This window comes from Balaenoptera musculus, chromosome 2 (genome assembly GCF_009873245.2).
Source record: "Balaenoptera musculus isolate JJ_BM4_2016_0621 chromosome 2, mBalMus1.pri.v3, whole genome shotgun sequence".
Lineage (NCBI taxonomy): Eukaryota > Metazoa > Chordata > Mammalia > Artiodactyla > Balaenopteridae > Balaenoptera > Balaenoptera musculus.
In genome coordinates, this window is record NC_045786.1 from 73,519,069 (window position 1) to 73,542,274 (window position 23,206).

The 23,206-nt window shown below is 39.1% G+C and overlaps 1 protein-coding gene across 3 annotated transcripts in view; it reads left to right on the plus strand.

Annotated features, from left to right (window-relative positions):
- The window catches only part of ICE2 (interactor of little elongation complex ELL subunit 2), an 88,537-nt gene that overhangs the window by 59,331 nt on the left and 6,000 nt on the right, over positions 1 to 23,206 (plus strand). For 2 of the 3 annotated variants that reach the window (XM_036843176.1, XM_036843175.1), the window contains 5 exons: positions 2,066 to 2,324; positions 6,167 to 6,883; positions 7,930 to 8,054; positions 15,706 to 15,814; positions 17,454 to 17,580. In XM_036843176.1, the coding sequence (XP_036699071.1) occupies positions 2,066 to 2,324; positions 6,167 to 6,289 (382 nt within the window). In that variant the 3' untranslated portion in view covers positions 6,290 to 6,883; positions 7,930 to 8,054; positions 15,706 to 15,814; positions 17,454 to 17,580. Of the gene's footprint in view, positions 1 to 2,065; positions 2,325 to 6,166; positions 7,496 to 7,929; positions 8,055 to 15,705; positions 15,815 to 17,453; positions 17,581 to 23,206 lie in introns of those variants that run through there. The other variant, XM_036843174.1, reaches the window with a different exon arrangement.

The following is a 23,206-nucleotide window of genomic DNA, read 5'->3' on the forward strand; positions in this document are numbered from 1 at the left end:
TTGATTTCAGTGATTTCCTAAGTACTCCTCAGTTATGAGATTCTGTGATTCTGTGGCAAGATTTTTGCTTTATATATTCCATTCTTCATGTGAAGTACAATGCTTAAACACAAAATTTACCAAGTGCGTTTTGAAACTTGAATATCAATATCTTAGCTTATGTATTAGCTTTCAACTGCAGCTGTGACAAATTGCCACAAAACTAGTGTTGACAACAGGAATTTATTATCTTGCAGTTCTGTGAGTCAGGAGGCTAACAGGTCTTCTCAGGCTGAAATCAAGGTGTCATTTTTCTGCCTTCTTTTCTGTAGGCTCTGGGTATGGTCTGTTTCCTTGACTTTTGTGTATTCTAGAGGCTACCTGCATTCTTTGGCTTGTGGCGCTCTTCCTTTCCTCCCTTTTCAGACTTTGAAAGGGGAGTTGAATCCTCCTCATATCACATCACTCTCACCTCTTTCAAAGCCATATCTCCTTCTGAGTCTCTTCTGCCTCCCTCTTCTGCATTTTAAGGACTCATGGTTACAGTGAGCCCACTAAAATAATCGAGGAAAATCTTACATTTTAAAATCAGCTGATTAGGAACCTTAATTTCACTTTAATTCCATCTTAATTCCCCTTTGCTGTGTAATGTAGCATATTCACAGGTTCTAGGGTTTGGGATGTATGTTTTTGGGGGAGGCCGTTATTGTGCCTACTGATATTTGTATCCATCCATGTACATTGCTGCCCCCATGCAGCACTTTTAAGATATTCTTTCTTGAACTGTCTCATTCTCCATGAATTCTCTCTGTAAACCAAAGCATTCTTCATTTTTAGTGAAGGAGGTTAAGATATAAAGTTTCACTGATAAAAGCTCAGCGTTTGAAATGTTACTTATTCCCACTGTCAAATCAATTATTATTCATTTCTTTATATGGGAATAGAAAATGGGGAAAAAATGCTCTGAGAATAAGAATAGTTCTCTGAACCACTTTTGTCAATACCTATTACTTTTCTGTTTAAAAACAGTAATGAATTAATGAAAAACTTATCAGGTTTGTAGGAAGATCCTTGTAAGTATGAATAATCCTTATTTTTAATGATAGATTGTGGGAAAGAACTGATATCTTCCATTGTACCTTTGAGCTAGAATGTAAAATCCCCAAAAAAACCACAGTATATTAATCGTATCCTTTTAGCTCTTTATGTTGTTACACTGAATTCCTTAAAGCTTTCTAAAGGGAAAGGGAAAATGTAGATTTGACAGAACTTATTATTGTGACAATAGAGGATCATAATTAAGGGTATGGCTTTTGGTGTTCGACTGCCTGGGTTTATATCCAGGTCCTGCACTCAGAACTTTGGGCAAATTACTTAGCATGTCTGATTTTTGTTTATCTCAAATATGAGGTTAGTAATTAATATTATTCCTTAAAGGTTTGTTTTGGAGAATTTAATGATGAAATGGTTATAAACAGTATAGTCGTCGTTAGCTCATGATAAACATTCAGTACCTATTAACTGCTTTGGTTGCTATTATTCTCATGGTCCCTCGTATTGTGATTGTTCCATTGACTGTTTCTGCCACTTTATTTTAAACTTCTCAGTGTAGTGAATTTGTCACATTCACTTTTCTATCTCTGTTCACCTATTAGTAGACAGAAAGTAGGTGCAGTGTTTGTTTAATTAATTTAAATGTTGTGTATAGGAATGGTACGTGTATGTACTCATGTACTCATATGTATATGTATATGTACTTTTCCGTATGTGTTGTCCATGGATTAGAGAATTAGGCAGACTGTCTTTTTCCCATTAAATTTTTGAAATTTTACAAATTAACTGATGTAACAGTGAAAAGAAAATAATTATATATCCTAAACTTGGAATAAGAACTAAAATGAGTTGCTGAAAAGGCATGAAAATAGTTTAAAAGATTCTTAAATCTTATTTGGTCATAAAGGTGTTTTTAGAGGTGGTATCCCATTCCCCTAATTGTTTTCAATTTTATTAATATATTATGATTAAGAAAGTGCTATTGAATTTGACACAGTGAACCAATGAGTTGAGTTTCCTTGTGTGGATTTAGCTTGCAGGAGGGTTCCTACTTGTTGTCTCACGCAGCAGAAGATTCTTCACTCCTGATCTACAAGACCTCTGATGGAAAAGTTACTAGGACAGCGTACAATTTGCATAAAACACATTACAGCCTTCCTGGTGTACCTTCCAGTCTCTCAGTCCCCTGGGTCCCGTTAGACCCCAGTCTCTTATTACCATATCATATCCATCATGGAAGAATACCTTGTACTTTTCCACCTAAATCACTAGGTCCCACAACACAACAAAAGGTAAGATCTTTTTTGAAATTAAATGTTCCATTAGGTTGTTTATTATCAATCTGTTTCACTGACTATATAATATTTCAACCTGATGTCCACATTTGCCATGTTAATCACAACACCATTCTAAAAATAATATCTATAGGAAGCATAGATAAAGTTGTACGCTCTACTGAACCCAGTCATCATGTCAATGGAGCTTTTTATTTTTGTAAGGTTTATGAGTCAACTAAAGAAAATTGTATTAGCCTCCTCAGTGAGGGCATGGGTAAGGCAACCACATAGTTAAATCCCTATGTTCCTATGAAAAGCAAAGTTATAATTTTTTTTGCAATTTTTATTTATGTATACTGTTTCATTTCATTAAATATTTGAGGCAATTTGCAGAATACATGCAATAAAATTATGATGATACAATTAAAAATTAATCAGTAGGATATGGGAAAATATAAAAGCAAGTGTTAGTAATTAGTGACTGCAGTGCCTTATTAAAAGTACAATAGGGACTTCCCTGGTAGAGCAGTGGTTAAGAATCCACCTGCCAATGCAGGGGCCACGGGTTTGAGCCCTGGTCCGGGAAGATCCCACATTCCGCAGAGCAACTAAGCCCGTGCGCCACAACTACTGAGCCTGTGCTCTACAGCCCAGGAGCCACAACTACTGAGCCTGCACACTAGAGCCCGCGCGCCACAGCTGCTGAAGCCCGTGCGCTTAGAGCCACGGGCCCAACTAAGCCCGTGCTCCACAACAAGAGAAGCCACCGCAGTGAGAAGCCCGCACACCACAACGAAGAGTAGTCCCCGGTCACCGCAACAAAGACCCAATGCAGCCAAAATTAAATAAATAAATAAAAATTTTTTAAGTACAATAAGATATTAAGATGTAAATTGTGTTTTAATGCTAAGTATTTTATCACTCAATATTTTAGTTATAATTAATGTTATGCTCTTTATAGAATCCTTCCCCAGAAATACCAGTTGAATGATATTTCTCTGTCTGAAACTTTTGTAAAACCATGGTTAGAGATACTCTTTACCATGTCACTCATTCTTTATATCATATAAGAAGTTCCAGTTTGAGTTTAGTTGAAGGAAAAGTTTTATTCTCTACAAGTGAATCTGACTGTTCAGTCAGCAATAAGACAGTACATTTTCCTTCCCTGCTGCCAAAAATCTTTGAACCAAAATTATTGTCTGAATTCTCTGCTCTTCTCAATATTTTTACCACAGAAAATCTATCACGTGTATGTTTTTCACTTCTCCCTTCTAATGTTATTATTGAGAGGATCCTTTTAGAAATGACAACTTCTTACACATTCTTAGTTGACTTTGGCCAAGAAAATATATAAATGTGGTTAACTAGTTGGGACAAGTGAAAGAATGGAGAAAGTGAGTTATTAGTATTTTAAGCCATTTTAGCTACAGTTTTTGTTGGCTATTTCCAGTTTAAATTTAATATAAGTAGTGATTTTTATAACCTCCTGAGGCAACATTTTCTTAACTTAAAAATAATAATTGAAAACTGTTTTTGAAGAGTTTATATTATTTCTAAGAGAATGATTTTTAACTTAGAAAAATCTGATTATAGTTTCACCTGTAGCATTTAACTGTGTGAGTGGCTTATTCCTCTTTAGTGAAAATGAACAGTTTAATGTCTTGACACAATTCCATGTTTTCAGGATTTGACCACATAAATATAAACAGCTTAATTATGTATATGCTGAGCATTTGTTGATTTGTGTTTTTTTGAAGATATTTCATGCATTCAGTCCAAGGACAAATCCTTAGTGAGATTGTCTAGGACCAGGTTGTTGTACAGCCAAACATTAGGTACAGTAGACAATTAGCTAACTAGTGCTTGGTTTGATGTTTTTTTAAGCCCATGGAAAGTTTTTGGTGATCTCTTACACATCTCCCTACAATCTAGCCCCACATATGTAGGAATTACCCCATCTTTCTCCCTTACTTCCTCCTAGCGAGGCCATGGGAATGAGACGTTCTAGTCCTACCAAGCTAATAAGCACAGATAGGGATTTCAGCTTTAGCAGCAAAGGAAAAGACGAGAGCTTCAGGAAACCCTGGGACGTAAGATCTTATATGGAACAGAAATGATCTACTTATTTCATGATGTAAAAACTCATATGACAGATATCTCCGCCTCTAATACGATTCCTTAGTCCCTAGTCCACTTGAACTCAGATGTCCTCTTTGTGTAGTAGTACCTTAAGCACTAATCCTGAGAGATGCCCCAGTAGAGCCTGTGTCTGCCTCTTTCTGCATCAAGCAGAGCTTAATAGGAGGATCCCATTTGCTTCCTGTGCTACTCTGGACTTCTTCTGATTCTAGTCTTTTTGTAATGGCTCTGTGCCTATCCCTTTTCTCCTTCCGCAGCTTCTGCTATAAATGTGGATCACACACCCCCCATGCGCATACACACATACACATATAGGGTCAAAATGCTTGCAATATGGTAGATACAATCAGTGTGGTCAGTATACTTTTATAGTAAATACCAGTTGAGTGGGGAGTGGTATACATAATCTAAAAATCACAGCAGTTTTTTAATCTGTATGTTAAAAAAGTTCTTCAGATTCAGACAGACAGACTGGCAGACTCAAACCCTAACTCAAGTTTGTCTTTTCTAGTCATCTAATTGTAAACCAAAAAATGCCCCTAAAGAGACAAGATATTAGGTGAGGGTAGCTGGAGTTTGATTCATTCTTAGTGAGCCAGTAGCCTCTTGGGGCAATGCTAGTAATATTTCTGTTGTATAAGGAATATGAGAGAGTGTGATTGGAATTACAATCATTTCCAGATCTGAAACACACTGGAGAAGATGTGAAGAAATAGAAGGGGGTGCAAGGTCACTAAAGAAAATAGAGGTAGATATGGACAAGTTCTGGGGAAATGGTTTCAGGCTGTACAGCTTTTGTCCTTCTCTGTAAGGCCTGGCTTTCTCCATTACCTCATTTTAAAATTTTATACTCTTCCAGTGGCCAAGGGGATGACAGTATTTCCAGACCTCATCTTCAGCGGGACTGCAGTTAGCAAGGGGTTGCATCCTAAGAATACACTCTCTCTTCCCTAGACTGTGTGAGCTAAAAAGTGGGAGTGAGTAGCAGCTTGTGCTGAGGAAGAGTAGATATTAAGGTAGAACCAGCACCCCAACAAAGCTTCTTCCCCCTGCTTCCCTTCCTTTTTTCCCATCCTCTGTAATCGCCTTCCAATTTTTCCTTCCCTTTTTTCTTTCTTTCTTTCTTCCTTCCTTCCTTCCTTCCTTCCTTCCTTGCTCTTCTCTTCCAGCCTCTCAATTTTCCTTTCAAATTGGGGTCTTTTTTCTTTTCCCTTCGTTTCACTTTTATTCTTTTTATCCTTCTTCTTTTTTTGGACTCTTCTGTTTTTCTTACCCCGTCTCTTTCTCCATTTCATAATTTCTTCTCTCTCTTTACCACCTCTGACCTTCTCGTATTTCCTTTCCCTCCCTTCCTATTTTTCATTTCTCCTGCCCTTCAGTTTCATTATTGTAAGCACATTGCTCTAAAGTCCTGTCATTCCCTCATTTTCTCATTTAGCATTTCAAACTTTCCCAAATTTAGCACGAAGTGTGGTTTTCCTCTTCACTTCTCTCCATTTACCCTGATGTATCTCCTTCCCTGATTGTTATTTGAAAGTTTTGTACTTTAAAACTCTGTCAGATTAAAGCTTGCTTAGAAGCAGTTAAGTGGCTAGGGATTAAAAATATATAAAGGACCATTTGCAAGGTAATTAGTCCATGTGTAAATAATAGAGTTGACTGTGTTTGAGAATGTTGTAAACATGTTAAGCCGTCCTGTTCTTTGCTTCATCTCTTAGATTGGTGGAACAAGAATGCCTACCCGCAGCCGCAGGAATTCGGTTTCCATGGAAACCAAAAGTCTGCCTGCTCAGCAAGTTGAAAATGAAGGAGTGGCTCCAAGTAAAAGAAAAATAACTTAAGGACTGTACCATGGAAAACGAAGAAAAACCAGTTATCACAACATTCAATTTAGAAAAGTTTGAGGGGAAATATACCTGAAAGATCTGTAGGCAAGAGGAATGTTTTTCTTTTACTGTTCTTGAGAGTTTTTATAGTGCCTCGAAAATACACATTGACTATGTGAAGCAGTGTTCCAACTAAAATGGAATGTTGTGCTCTTAACACCTGATGTTTGAGGAGGCTCCAGATTGGCAGGGAGATAGAGAAGAAAGTATTTTTATAGTAGACCTTTTGCAAAAAATTGTAAGTAGGAAAATAATTTGCTTTTTTTCAAGAGCAATATTTATCATTATGTATTATGTTAATCATTTGAGTTGTATTGCCGGTCTGTTGAGGTTGGCTCAAGAGGTTAAATCTTGCCACTGTCAGAGATAATTTTGAGCTACGTAAACCTTATTTTTGACCCATCTGACAGTTTCTATATACTACTTTAAAATGATGATTGTTGCAGGTTAATGAAGTTAATATCTTTAAAAACTTGGAGAAATTCCATTGCAGAAGCCAAAAAAGGAAAAATAAAAAATAAAAAACTCTCTGCCTCTGAAAATTCACAAGTAAGTTAACAGTTTTTTGTTGGGCAATCATCAGTTTGTTTAAAAAGAAAAAAACTCTTGTGGTGTAACAGGTTCGGTGACGAATGCCTCTATCTCTTGGCACAAATCCTGGCTAAGTGTTGAAATACACTACTAAAAGCAAAGAGATGAGTATAGTTTCCAGAAAAATCTCATATTTCAACCAACAAGGCTAATGTGTGGTAAAACGGAAGGTATTTTTCTTCATCTACACTGATTCATTTACATTTTTCAGGACCGTGGAGATGAATTTGGAAAAGGGCATGATCAATTGATGTTATTATAGCCAATAATAAGAAGGGATGTACTTAAGAAGGGATGGACTTATTTAACTTTTGTATTCCTCTTCTTTAATGTGCACTAAATATGTGCCTCTTTTGTAAAATACAAGCTTTGTAATCCAGGGCAATATTTGCTTTGTTTTTGGAATTTTTTATGCATTTTATGTTAATATAAGAAACTAGTCCTAGAAACCTTCTCAACTGTTATAAATAGCAGTTAAGTATTTTATTTACTACCAAGTTTTGATTTTCCTGGTTGGTTATAAAATATTTTTTTAATTAATGAGCAATTACTAGTAAAGTTTTATGCATTTTAATATATAGTTTCCTCATCCTGCCATTCCCATTTTAAAATATTGAGCTTGGTTTTCAGTGGTCTTGATCTTTTTTTTTTTTTTAACTTTGTCACATACCCATATTTCCCAGAAATATTCCAGCTGTGAGTTATTTGGCAGTGAACCAAGGGAGAGGCAGGGATTCCCTTGGAATTTGCTCTTTTAAAAAAACTAAACAATGATTGCTTCAGACTTCTGAATACCAGAAAGACTTGGCTTTCATTTTTTTAGTGTACTTTTTACTTAGTAAAATGTGTGATCTTACAGGTGGTTATTTTGAGATTATCTTAGCCATCTATCTGAGTAACCATGATAATATATATAAAGCTAGACTTTGTTTTCCACTTGTGCTTTATCAAGCCTCTTTTTTCTAATGTATATTTGATCTTGTGTTCTTTTTCTTGATTTTTAGTACTGAGAATGTATAAGCAAGAAAGTGACATTGGCAGTATGAGCAAAGATTTAAAAAAAAAAAAAACAGACTCAGTGTTGGCAAGGATGTGATGAGCTTGACCCACTTATATCTCTGAGGTGAAGGTATAAACATTTCATTCAGTAAATGTTTGAGTGCATCTGTACTGTATGCCACATAACCTAAAGTAGGTCCTCACGTTTACTCTCTGATAAAATTCTTTTTTCATATATCACAATATTTGTTTATTTAACTTACTGTCTTTCTTCTTGAATAGACTACAAGCTATGCCAGGGTAGGGCATATTTGTTTTGTTCACTAGTATGTAACAAACACCTAATACAGTGTCTGTCGTAGTTGCTCAGTAGATATAAGTTGAATGTATGAATAAGTGAATGTCTAGGTATCGAGGATAGATTTTTTTTTCTCACGAGCTAACATTCTAGTGGAAGACACATGCTGATCTATGTGATAAGTGCCCCGATAAAGTAATACAAGAAAGTCATCTAATCTGGACCTGATAATTAAGGAAGGTTCTGAGATAAATGCTGAGCTGAGTCTTTTAAAAAAGAGTAAGAGTTATAAGGAAAGAATGAAAGATCTTCCACACAGAAAGAAAGCAGCATATGCAAAGGTGAAAGATGGCCAGATTGTAGGCTGTGGCGTGGAGATGAGAGAAAAAGCTATAGGACATGACAGACATACCATGCTATGGCATTTGAATTTTGTCCTGTGCAATGTGGGAACTAGTAGTGATTTTTTAATAAAAATAAATAACATGATCAGATATATTCTTCAAAAAGTTCTTACTGGCATTAATCTAGAGAATGGAATGGAGCTGGGAAAGACTATAGGGAAGGAGAAAAGTTGCAAAGGTATGTTATCAAAATTGAAAAATGGTAAAGGCCCTGAATTAAAGCAATAAGAGTAGGGATGGGGAACTTCCCCGGCGGTCCGGTGGTTAAGACCCCACCTTCCAATGCAAGGGGTGTGGGTTCGATCCCTGGTCGGGGAACTAAGATCCCACATGCCGTGTGGTGCGGCAAAAAAAAAAAGTAGGGATGGGCTCAAGTGATGGAAGAAAAAAAATGATAACTTGGTGATATAGTTGGTAGGGAGAATCAAATATGACTTCCAGGTTCCTCATACAGGATACTGGGTAAATAACAGTGTTACTTACTGAGAAAGTACGAGGAGGAGTGTGGTTAGAGTGGGGAGAGAGCTCACTTAAAATGTTCGTTTCCTTTCACCACTTGTATTCCTTGGATTCTGGGTCTGGGTGTGCCATTGTTGCTGCATAATAAGTTACCCCAAAACTTACTAGTTAAAACTACAAATAATTATTATCTCAGTGTTTCTGTGGGTCAGGAGTCCAGACGCAGCTTAGCTGGGTGCCTCTGGCTCGAGGCCTCATAAAGTTGCAGTCAAGCTGTTGGCTGGGGCTGCAGTCGTCTGAAGGCTCGCCTGGGGCTGGAGCATCTGCTTCCAAGGAAGCTCTCTCGTGGTAGCAGTGGAAGTTCTCAGTCTCTTGTTGGCTGTTAGCAGGAAGCCTCATGCTCACCACATGTACCTCTCTATAGGTCTGCTTGAGTGTCCTCTTGACGTAGCAGCTGGCTTACCCCAGAGAGAGCAATCCAAGACAGAGCAAGGAGGAAGCCACAGTGTCTTAAGGCCTAGTCCTGGAAGTCAAATACTGTCACTTATGCCATAGAAATAATGCCTTGTTAGAAATAAGTCACTAAGTCCACACTCAGGCTTCACCTCATGAAGGGAGGAGTATAAAAAGGTTTAGTGAACATATTTTTAAACCTTCACAAATTCCGTGAGCATTTTAGGCATACAGAAGAAATAGGTTTAGGGTGGAGAGAAAACAAAGGACACTTTAAAAAAATTCCTAACTACCAACATGTTAAATCTGACATAGAGATAGTTGGTGTCAAAGACAGTTGATCATTTGAGTTTTGGACTCAAGAGAGAGAAGCCTGATCTCATTAGTACAGATTTGGGAACTGGTGGTGTATCTGTGGTGATTGAAATAAGAGAAAAGGATGACATAGCAGTAATGAGTGAAATGAAGAAAGGACCATGAATAGAGCCCCAGGAAGAACCATAGAAATTCAGTAAAAGGAGAAGTTTCATTAAAGTGGCTACAATGGAAGTCAGATTTATAAATGTTAAGGAATAAGAAAGTGAGGTGGAAACAATGAAAATCTGTATTGCAAAACTTGGAAATAGTTCTGTTCGGATCTTCTTTTGCAACTGCAAAGGAAGTTAACCTATTCCTTTCCATTTCTACTTGGATTCTGTGTTTGGACACCATGAACGTTTTAGAGATAATAGAAGGAGGCACAGGTTTAAGGTAGAGAGGGGAGAAAACACTTTTTAATATTTTATTACCAACATGCTAAATATGAAGTTCTTGATGGACATGCTGGTAGAGATATTAAGATGTTTTTCATGTTTTATAGGCATATGGTAGGTACTTTTTTTTTTAACATCTTTATTGGAGTATAATTGCTTTACAGTGCTGTGTTAGTTTCTGCTTTATAACAAAGTGAATCAGCTATACATATACATATATCCCCATATCTCCTCCCTCGTGGTCTCCCTCCCACCCTCCCCATCCCACCCCTCTAGGCGGTCACAAAGCACCCAGCTGATCTCCCTGTGCTATGCAGCTGCTTCCCACTAGCTATCTATTTTACATTTGGTAGTGTATATATGTCCATGCCGCTCTCTCACTTTGTCCCAGCTTACCCTTCCCCTTCCCTGTGTCCTCAAGTCCATTCTCTACGTCTTCGTCTTTATTCCTGTCCTGCCCCTAGGTTCTTCATAACCATTTTTTTTTTTTTTTACATTCCATATATATGTGTTAGCATACGGTATTTGTTTTTCTCTTTCTGACTTACTTCACTCTGTATGACAGACTCTAGGTCCATCCACCTCACTACAAATAACTCAATTTCGTTTCTTTTTCTGGCTGAGTGTGGCAGGTACTTTTTAATCAGACCTTAGAGTATTTGATGTCAGGATTTATCGAGTTTCTCACTGAGATGTAGAAATAAAGGGTATGCATTTCATTGATCCTTCCACTCTTGCTGTCTTCCCTTGGCTAGTGTCCAGACTTCTTATCAAAGTACATAAGGGCAGACACACAAGCATCTATCTGGGGATTGGGTCCAATCTGCTGAGCAAAGCTTACTGAAAGAGTCGAGGCCCAGACATATATTTCTAGGATCGGTCTCCAGGTTGCCTCAACAAATAGGAAGATTCAGTTACCTTGGTGTATATGTTTGCTTTCAGTATATGAGCTACTGTTAGAAAGTGATCAAGCAAGGACCTACCGAGGGTTAGTTTTTAATTGTTGTACGTGCATGGTATAACCTGGTTAATTCTCTTAAGGAGCTGGGGTTGGGGGGAAGCCTGAGTGTAAATTAATTGCTGTTTTGAAAGTGAAGAAACCTAAAGAATCTGTGGTTAGTGGGTTGAATTACTCCTTCCCTTTTCTTGAAGAATATGCATTTCTTAGAGGGGAAAAGGAAACCTTTTTATATTCCCCACCCCAGGTGTTGCTTACCCAAAAATATACAGCCCAGGAGAGTATGTGCATGTTACTCTTAAGAGGCACACTCCAGTAAGGCAGTGCCACACCATTGCCACGGGTCTCAGGTCTCTCCCAAGCCCTGCATTAACGCAACATCTACTCCAGTCAGGCTTTACCAACACACAAAGTAGCCATTCTTGTCCCTACCTGCATGCTTTTACACATAAAGCTACATCTGCTTGCATTTATTCATGCCTCTCAAAACTTTGTCTGTCCTCTTTTGAATTGATAATGCATATTTTGAGCATCTATTGTAATACATTATACCAGTCTCTTGAGATTTAAAGATAAATAAGATTGGTTTCTGCCTTAAGGGTATTACCTAATCTAGTTGGGGAGATAGGTATGCACGATTAGCTATAATACAGAGCAGAATATTCAAGTGACGTAATAGTGACAGGAGTAAGAAAAAAGGATACTTGGAAGTAAGAGAAACTCATGGTAGAAATGACTTTTAAGCTGTGTTTGAAAGACAAGTAAAATATTAATGTGGATAAAAAGGAAGCAAAGCATTAGGGCATGAGGGAAATTCTTATGAAAAGAGCTAGTTTTAGGAAATAGCGAATATGCTTATTTAATAACCACAGAGGTAAAGGATGATAAATGGAAGATGAAGTTGAAGAGGTAGGTTAAAGCTTGATAGCGGAAGGTATTGACTGTTATTTCCAGATAGTTTGATTTGATTCTAAAAACAATGCAAAGGGCTTCCCTGTTGGTGCAGTGGTTAAGAATCCGCCTGCCAATGCAGGGGACACGGGTTCGAGCCCTGGTCCGGGAAGATCCTACATGCCATGGAGCAACTAAGCCCGTGTGCCACAACTACTGAGCCTGCACTCTAGAGCCTGCGAGCCACAACTACTGAGCCCGTGTGCCACAACTACTGAAGCCCTCGCGCCTAGAGCCCGTGCTCTACAAGAGAAGCCACGGCAACGAGAAGCCCGCGCACCACAACAAAGAGTAGCCCCTGCTCACCGCAACTAGAGAAAGCCCGCACGCAGCAACGAAGACCCAACGCAGCCAAAAATAAATAAATTTATTAAATCAATCAATCAATAAATAAAAGCAATGAAGATTTATTGAAGGCTTTTTGAGCAAGATGACATGATCAATTTTAGGAGTTACAATATAAAGGCTTATTTAGAAAGGAAAAAGTCTTCATACTATTTTACAATATGAAAATATTAGAGGTAGAATATGGATGGGGTGAAGAGACAACTAGTTATGTTTTCAACCAAATGTTGGCAGTACAATTAAGGTGATATCCTATGGAACCTATAGACTGAAAATGTGGGTCTGCAACTTAGGAGAAAGAAACAGGAAGGTTGGGGACCCACCTTTGGGCTGACATACCAAGAAATTGGGGCATGTCTGCAACCAAGATGGCCTTTTTTTTTTTTTTAACTCTTTTTCTTCCACTTCCCCTTTATTTGGGTCAAGGGGCTAAGAGTTTGGTTACATACCAGATTAACTGAGCAAATAAATACATTGAGAATAATGGGAAAGAGGAAGGCAAGAATAAACCCTGTAGTATTGGTTTGGAATTGGAAATGAAATCATGGTACTTAATATATAGAGAGGTGGAGAAATAGATGTGTGTGTATACATATGCATACATATTTCCTAATTCTGCTGATAGGGTCTAGAAGCAAGGGCACTCTAGTAGTAATGCGCACAGCTAGCACCAGCACCCAGATCTTGGTTTCCAAGTCCCATTCTTCACTTAAAGAAACTGGGGCTTCTTGGAGAAATTACTAATTCCAAGAATGGGAAAGGGAAGCTGTAAGATGAACCTGGAAGTGTGAAAATGCTCAAAGAATGATGGGTGCATGTCAAAAGAACACAGGAGCTAGCTTAAAGGAGTTCCCAGGTCCGTTTTAATTTGAGCATGAAATAATGATAGTAACAGATTGAAATCCTTTGAGTAAAATAGTAGTCCACAAGCTCATACAGATATGAGTGAATTAAAAAATGGGGCAAAAGGGAATATTCTGTGGTAGAATGCCAATCAATCTAGAGAGAATGATGGAATTAGAGAAGTCACAATTTGCAACCAGTATAATAATAATAAAGCTAAAAATCATCAAAGGATGTTAAATGCAGTGGGTGAAAATTTGATGGCAAATAGGAATATTTGCATAGTCTTAAAGAATCTCACTGCCAGACAGTTATTATTATTAATAAGTATAACATGCTTATTAGTTTACTTAATGCTGAAGAAACCTGGCAGAAACTATTTTAACCAAGTAACTAAAGTTGATATCACCAGTAATGAGACAAATTAACAATGTGTGTTTCTAGGTATGCACAAAGAAGAACACAGCATCACTTTTGTGGTATGTTCCTGCCAAATGTGCGTAAGTTATAAGGAAATACCAGAGAAACCCAAAGGCATAGTCTGTAAAGTGATTGGTCAGCAATCTTCAAAACTGACAGGATCATGAAAGACAGAGAAACACTGGAGGACTGTTTTACTTAAAGACTAAGTTAATGGGACTCATAATCCTGGTTTGTATGTATAGTCCAGTAAAGGACATTATTGGAACAACTGGCAAAACTTGAATGGAGTTTGTAGATTACATGGTAGTAATGTATCTATGTTAATTTCCTTTGCTGTGGTTGTGTTAGAGCATGCCTTGTACTTAGGAAATAAACACTGAAGTAAAAATTGGTAATGGAACATCATGTCTACAACTTAGTCTCAAATTGGAGGACTTGGGCAGAGAAACGTTAACAGGGAGTCTTGGTGAAAGGTATATAGGAGCTATATGTACTATTTCTACAACTTCTTTATAAATTTGAGATTATTTCAGAATAGAAAGTTTGTGAAGGGACTACCCTGGTAGCGCAGTGGTTAAGAATCTGCCTGCCAATGCAGGGGACACGGGTTCAAGCCCTGGTCCGGGAAGATCCCACGTGCCGCGGAGCAACTAAGCCCGTGCACCACAACTACTGAGCCTGTGCTCTAGAGCTCGTGGGCCACAACTACTGAAGCCTGCACGCCACAACTGCTGAGCCCGTGTGCCATAACTACTGAAGCCCATGCGCCTACAGCCTGTGCCCTGCAACAAGAGAAGCCACTGCAATGAGAAGCCTGCGCACTGCAACAAAGAGTAGCCCCCGCTCGCCGCAACTAGAGAAAGCCCGCGTGCAGCAATGAAGACCCAACACTGCCAAAAATAAATAGAAAATTAATTAATTAAAAACAAAGAAAGTTTGTGAAAAATGTATTGTTCAGTGTCAGATATTATAGGAAGGTCAAGGAGGATGAAGACTGAAGGGAAAAGGCTATTAGATTCAATAATCAATCAGGCAGAAAGACAGAAGAACCTAAATGAAGTGGCAGGTGGTGGGGGAATCAGGGACTCCTGTTTTTAGGGTCCCGAGCATGAAATTTTCCTTACAGTTCAAAACCCTAAAAACAAAACTTTTCTGCTTTAAATTCCTACTGTACTTATTATAATACCACAAATTTTGAATCTCAGTTGTTACCTACATTATTCTCTTTCAAGTATTTTGCACAAGTCCCTAAACAGACTGTAAGCTCCTCGCAGGCAACGATTATGTTTTTATACAGCTGTGTGTCTAACCCAAGACCAAGCACAGGGCGAGGCAGCCTCCAGATGCTGCATCAACACCTACTAAATTGTGCTGATACCTCCCCATTTACCAGCATGCGGCTGAGTTGTCTCTAGCTCAGTCTTAGATCCCTTACTCATAAGGGCAAGTCTATGGGCAGCTGTGAGCCCTGCACAAGAAAAGAAATTTTAAAACGTGTATTTAGGGAAACCCTTGGTGGTCCAGTGGTTAGGACTCCACACTTTCACTGCTGAGGGCCCAGGTTCGATCCCTGGTCCGGGAACTAAGATCCCACAAGCAAGCAAGCAAGCAATAAATAAATAATAAAAATAAAAATAAGAACTTGTGCTTATTAAAGGCCATGCCAGTCACCTCTCAAGAAAGACTGAAGTTCCATGTTTTGGATACATTTTTACAATACTGTCTAACTCGCAATGTTACTATATGTCATTTAAGAGCAACAAGGTAAGTATAAATTCAGGTTAGATTTAACAATTTGGAAGACACTGTATTTAAAACCTCTTAAAAACATTCTATCTAGCACCCAAAGCTTGTTTGGACATGAATATGTAATCTCTTGATTCTTTCTGTGGCAGAAAAACAAAAAACAAACAACTTCCCTTGTCAAAGAGTGAGACCCATGTCCAATCGCCGGCATGCTGAAAAGAAGCCTGCTCCACAACTCGGGGGTTGTGTGAATGCCAAGTAAACTCAACTCCTCCCCAGTTTGCAAACTGCTCTTTCAACAAAATTCTGCCCAACTTCGACTGCCGAAACTAAACTGTAAGGTATTCTAATTTTAGCCTGTTAGATAGGACTCCAAATAAATAGGATGTTGTGTCCAGGAACAGCCTTACTGACTCCATCCTCCTCCATGAGACAATATTTAAATTTACTCCTGAAAGTTTTCAACTGAAAGTGAGAAATGAGTCCGAAATAGATAATAAAGTGATTACAATCTCTTTGTTTAATTGAATGAGAAAGTGAACATTTCTATAAAACTAAGAAATAGAATGTATTTTATGGAGTTTGTGTTTTATGTTTAGCTAGTCTTGGGTCCCAACAATATGCAAACAGCAGTTTTACTAACGTGAAAAACAAATAATTGAATACATTTTACAAGTATATTGTCTGCCCTCTGCCCCACCAAAAGTGATGCAAATTATAGTTTCCCAAGTGCCGCAGTGGGCAGCTGGAAATAGTCTCTGTCCAATTACACAATGAGTTCAGGAAGAGGGTGAGGGAGACTGAAATCACGCTGCATCAGGCTTGAATGTCTCTGTATATGTGTGCATGTTGGGAAGCTAACAAAGTGGTAGGTCAGTCCCGAATTCAGTTTGGCTTTTTTTAATGCTACACTCTAGTGCCTGAAAACTTTTACTCTTAAGGAGCAAGGACTGTGTAACTTACTAAGTGCCTAAGGCCAAAATGTCATTTTGCATATGAGGGAGTGCTGAGTTTGCTGTCAGCCAAGCCTTCTGCCTCCCAGGAGCCCCTGCTAGAGTTAATTCACATCCAGCAGTTGGGGAAGTCTTCAGAATGTTAAGACTGTCAGCTGCAACTTGGAGAGGTATGAGAGGCTGAGTCTTAGAAGTAGCCAGTCCAGAGTTTGTTGGAAGAGGCAAGCGATGAGGGGGGAGCAGAGAGCACTGAGTTAGTCTCAACTCCACCATTTGCTAAGGCTGTATCTCTCCCCTCTTTGAGCCTGGGTCTTTTCATCTGTAAAATCCAGAATGTGATGCCTTCCCAGCATATTCTACAGGCTCTAGTGGCCTTCCAATAAATAATGGATATAAAAGTTCTTTTTAAACTGCAAGTCACTGTATAAATGTGAAGAATTGTCAGATCGCATCAATTGGAGATGTCATCTGAGTTAAAACTTGAAAGGAGTTTGTCAGACTGGAAAGGAAATTTCAAGCTGAGGGACAAAGTATGAGCCATACTGCAGAGGTAGAAACGTGCACAGCATGTTGTAATGGCAGGACATCCAGGGTGCCTAAGGCCTGCCCAGGGTAACTACGGTGAAGAGACCAAAAGGAACCTAGGAAAGTGTGCTTGGGAGAACTTAAGAAAAAGCCCTGAGTGCCTTCTTAGAAACAGAGGGCATTGTCTTGAGATGGGGAGTAATCAGAAGCTTTTTAATGAGGGTGGCAGTCGAGGTGGGCAACATGATTAAACTTCTGTAATGGAGAGTATGGCAGTAATATGTCAGATAGATTGGGAGGCAGAACGGACAGCAGGGAAGCCTGAGGGTGGGGGAATCAAGGGAGGCTATTTTTCAGTCTAAACCTGAGGTTATGGTGATCAACCTTACTCAGCAATCTGTTCACCTTTGTTTCTGCAGTACCAAATATGCCTGCCACATTTGTGAGAATGTGGCCGAGCCAATGAGATAGAAGGTGCAGATCTTAAATCTACTGGAGTTGGACACGTCAGAAATGGGTAATAAGTACTACAGATCCTCACACAAGGTAAGCCAGATGCCTCTCCTTCCTCTAGGGCTCAAAGCTAAATGGGATAAGGGTTCCTTTGCAAAAGTTGTTCTTTGGGGAAGTAAATTCCAGTTGTGTCACTTGGAAGTGGATTCTAAATGCAAAAAAAAAAAAGGTGGTATCCTCCCAAGAAGGTCGCTTAATAAAGGATGGTTAACTCTTTAAATGTTACTTTTACCTAGCTGGACTCTCCTAACCTTTTAAAGCTTGGACTCTAGAGTCCAGGAAGGAAAAAGAAAGTGAGGCAAGCAGCAGTGCCCAAATTGAAACCCAAGTTGCCCTCCCTCAGGGACTTGAGAATCTGTGTAAATCACAGCATGACCTCCTCCCCAGAATGTTTCAATGTTTACGTGATATTTATGTTAATGTTTAAACATTTAAAATGGATACTACAGCCTTGAGAGAGAAAATTGAACTTAACCCGTTAAAACTTAATAATAATATGGAGACCAACATTGCCAACCCATGTGGGTCTCGGGACATGCCCCCGCCCCCCATTCCTTTTCAGTTTGGTATCAAGTGTGTTCATGCTTCATGTATTTTTTTTTTTTAACAATACAAGGTGGATGATTCTTTTTTTTATGTTCCTAACTTATAAACAGACCAACTTGTTAAAAGACTAACAAAAGCAATATTAACAATTCTGAGAAATGATTTCTGTTTATGAAGGAAGAATAACTGCAGCTCCAGGAGAGTAGTCAACCTTTGTGAGAACTGGCTGGTAGAGGTCCTTTTCCTCTGCAGCTGTCTGGGGTTCTGTCTAGGTTTGTTCCAGCTCTCCAGAATGCCCACATGAATACCGCTGGCTCTGGAAGGGGAAAGGGACTGATGGTATTAACTGAATTCATTTTGCTGGAGACTTACAGGAGGCTGATGTCATTCACTGGAAACTGCAGCAAACTTGGCTATTCCCTTGCCCAAGGGAGTATTGGGTTTTTGAGAATTTTTTTTGTTATATGAGTACCTTGTCCATAGATATGTCATTATTGAAGATTCCACTTCAATCCAGTATATTTTTGGACATTTTTCACCAAAAACATTACTTTTAAATAGTATTACATAATTTTGAATATTTAGCATCTCAGGAACTCTGAAAACTTTATTGGGCTGATAGATATCCACTTCAGACCTCATATCAGAACAATCAAATTTCCTTAAAACTAGAAAAAAAGTACTACTGAGTCCATTGAACAATGTAATCAAACGAGGGCCCGATCACGCCTTCATGTGTTTTTAACCCTAGTTGGCAGTATTCTCTCCTCCTGCTATTTTTTGCTCTCTTAGTCATGGACCTTGTCTCAGAGTGACCTTTAGCTGTTCCTCAAAACTCCTCTCAAGTGACCAGGATTTGCCTTAGGCTCTGAGGGAAATACTTAAGTGGAGGATTTCCAAAAATATTTCCACAGTTTAGACAATGGTGCCATTAAATAAGTATACACCTTCTCCAGTGACTAATCCTCTTTACCTGTTTTTATAATGGAATGCAATTTAAAAAAATTTTTTTTTCTTTTTAAAAAAAATTTATTTATTTTATTTATTTATTTTTGGCTGCATTGGGTCTTCATTGCTGTGCACGGGCTTTCTCTAGTTGCGGTGAGCGGGGGCTACTCTTCGTTGTGGTGCACGGGCTTCTCATTGCGGTGGCTTCTTTTGTTGCGGAGCACAGGCTCTAGGTGCGCGGGCTTCAGTAGTTGTGGCACGTGGGCTCAGTAGTTGTGGCTTGCGGGCTCTAGAGCGCAGGCTCAGTAGTTGTGGCGCACGGGCTTCATTGCTCCACGGCATGTAGGATCTTCCCGGACCAGGGTTCGAACCCGTGTCGCCTGCACTGGCAGACGGATTCTTAACCACTGCGCCACCAGGGAAGTCCCTGGAATGAAATTTTTAAAAATTAACAGCCACATCTCTCTACATTGACGCTTCCCATGGATATGGAATACTTTGGTATATGTTACATTTCCTCTTTTATGATTGCACAATGACTTCAAATAGCTATGAGTAACTGTGAATGCGTTGGCCAAGAGGGACTATCTTACTTCCTTTCTCTAAGGGTTAAGTGCTGCTGGGCTCCCCTAGCATTTTGATTTCATTTCTGATACATTTGTTATATTACAATTACTCGTTTACCTCCACCAGATCTTGAAGTTAGAGTTAATGTGTTTTCTCCTATGACACATCTGCTATGCAGTCTTGCCCTAGTACCTGGCATATAGTGGATACTCAATGTTGGTTAAATTGAATGAATTTACCCTGATTTCTGTAGTCAGATAGATACTGGCAGCTTTCTCAGGGACATGAGTGATCAAAATCAAGTAGGCTTCTATCTATACTAGATTAAGCATTTTACTAATTTCGTAGAAAAATATGTGTAAAACGCTCAATAAACAAAACATTCATGTAATTGATAATTAAAGAGAAAAGATGGGGGCACCGGATATAGGGAGACCTCCTGGGAAAGATTAACAAGTTAGGAGTATAGTGAGTCATATTATTTTTCATTGTTTTACAATCTTAACAGCTTTTCTTAGATTCCTTCCTTTTGAGTTGCGGCATAACCTGAATATTAGGGTTGTTTTTTTTAACCCCACCCTGGTTGCTATAGTTGATGAGTCATAGAAACCAGAGAAGGGAAAGACCAGTGAAATCATCTGGTTCATCTCCAAATTAGGGAGTGGAGCATTGGGATTTGGGGAAGACTAACCTCTCATTTGAAAAGACGAAAGGAAAAAACTGCAACTAGAGCTGATGAGAGCAGCTCACCCATCTGTTTGCCTTTTGCTTCTAACACAGTCCTGAGATCCACCCTGTTAGAAAGCAATCTGGAATTCTTATCGAGGGCCCCAGGAAAACCAGATGCCAAAGTGTTGAGGAGTCGAACCAGAATTCTGCTGCCTGAGTAATAAAGTTGGATTATGAATCTTTCAGTGATTGTTGTAATGGAGTCTTACAGAATTTGAAACTCTGTTTTTAGCAAGGTCTTATAAATTTAAGAGCTAGCAAAAGCCTCACAGAAGATCTGGGCTAAAATGCCTAGTTCCCAGATGCAGAGACTAAGGTGGAGATGATAAGAGATGATAGGTATGCCTAGGTCAGGAGTACAGACTCTCAATCCCTTTCTCTCTGTGTCACAGTCGCACAGTATCCTCCCTCACAATGCTCTCCTCCACTGTCATCGTCCTCCTCTTCTCCTCCTCCTTCTTGTTCTCCTCTTTTGCATCGTTGGTTGAAGCAATGGCAGAGACGATTCAGCATCCATGTCTGCTCTTCATGTTAACCAAGGCTGACCCCCCAGGTATCACATGACCTTGGGCCACAGAGGCAAGTGGATGCCACTTCAGCCTCACCTGCAGCCTGTCTACCACGCTCCTTGCTCTCCTCCTACTTGCTTCTGTGTCGTTCCAGCCGCAGAACCTTGGCCTCATCTCCTGTTCAGACTTTGCTCTTGTCCTTTGAAATTTTTAACAAATCATAGTGTCCTCACCTTCCCCCTTGATACCTAGCTTAGCCCTCCCCCAACTTTTGACGACCCATAGCATCCCTGCACCAACTTTGGCCTCTTGGGTTGCAGAACCGGCTTCATACTGCTTGCTCTTTGCCAATGTCCCCTTACAAAATGGGGAGGACTCTTTGAACCTTATCAATGCTGATAGCATCTGTATATCCCCAATATAAATCCCCATATCTAGTTATCTGAGTATGTTATCACAGGTTCACATTGTTAGAAATCTAAATTCCTTTGCAACATTAGAGATATTCAACAGTTGCTTGTTATTTTATTTATTTATTTTTAAAAAATTTTTTAAAAAATTTATTTATTTATTTATTTTTGGCCGCTTTGGGTATTCGTTGCTGCGCACGGGCTTTCTCTAGTTGCGGCGAGCGGGGGCTACTCTCCACTGCGGTGTGTGGGCTTCTCATTGCGGTGGCTTCTCTTGTTGCGGAGCATGGGCTCTACGCATGCGGGCTTCAGTAGTTGTGGCATGTGGGCTTTAGTAGTTGTAGCTCACGAGCTCTAGAGCACAGGCTCAGTCGTTGTGGCGCACGGGCTTAGTTGCTCTGCGGCATGTGGGATCCTCCCGGACCAGGGATCGAACCTGTGTCCCCTGCATCGGCAAGCAGATTCTTAACCACTGCGCCACCAGGGAAGCCCCCTGTTATTTTATTTTGATAATAGTCTAACAGACTTATTTTACTTTAAAGTGATGTTTTTCAGTCACAGCTATACAGTTGAATAACTTAGGGACGAAAAACATGTTAGGGTCTCATGACCCAAAGACTCTGAATGAAAACAACAACTTTATGTGGATATATTCAGTTATGCAAGGGGTATTCTTCCCAACTTGGACAAAAATGGAATGCAGAGAAAGAAGGTGGCCAATTGTATTTGATAAAAATAATCTATTGATCTCCTTGCAAAGAGATATAATTTTGTTATTCAAAGTATTTCCATTTAGAAGTCCTGCTGGGTCTGTTTTAATGAGTAGATAAGACCTGTTTACGTTTAGTAACATCCATGTGCCTATAGACATTAATGTGCCTAAATTAGTTGCATTTGCATATTAAGGATTGAGTTTTAGAGCTAAAAGAGAATTTGAAGATTTTCTAGTCAAAGCCCCTCATTTTCCAGATAAGAAACAGAATCACAGATCCTGGGTGATATGTCCAAGTAAACACAATTAGGATAGGAGCTAGGACCAGAACCTCTGCTTCCTGGGGTCGATGATGACTAGCACAGGACTCAGCAATAGAGTACAGTCCAGCAAAGTCAGGTCTTTAAAGATGCAGAGCCTGCCATGGGCCCACACTGGGCGAGGTGCTGGAGTTGCAAAGACGAACAGGGAGCTCCCTGTCTAATGGTACAGCCTGGTACATAAACAGCCATAGTGCCATGGGATAAAGAAGTACTGCAAATAAGACAAAGGTTATGTGAATAAAGAAGTCTATTCTACCCTTCCCATAAACCTCATGCCATAAGGTATCTTATTTATTATATTATCTTGCTTAGCAAACCTTTTTATTTTTTCTATATAGTATATGAACTGTGTAAGCTTTGGCCCTACCTAGGTTGTATTATCATAAATTATGATTAGAGGAATCAAAATCAAATGAGGGACTTCCCTCGAGGTCCAGTGGTTAAGACTCTGCACTTCCACTGTGGGGGGCACAGGTTCGATCCTGGTCAGGGAACTAAGATCCGATGTGCCATGCGGCGTGGCCGAAAAAAAAAAAAGAAATGTTGGTTTAAAAAAAATCAAATGAAATTTTACTAGATTGAGTGTTTTCTTTGTCTGCAGAGGGTGCTGTGATATCCAACTTTTACTCTATAGTTTTTTAATTGTATTTTCTTGAATATATTTGAAAAAATACCATCAAGAAGATTGACGTTTTCCCCAAAGCCTGCCACAGGCTGTTATAATCTTAGTGTGTAAGACGGAAGCCCTCTTTTCACTATTTCTTTTTTTTCTCTGTTTAAAATTATAGAAGTAATATGTATTCATTGTTAACAAAAATCAAATAATATAAAGAAGTGTTTAAAAGGTGAGCATTCTCCTTTACACATACACACCAATCTTCTTCTTTCCCAAGAGCTAATCAATATCAGCTTGGT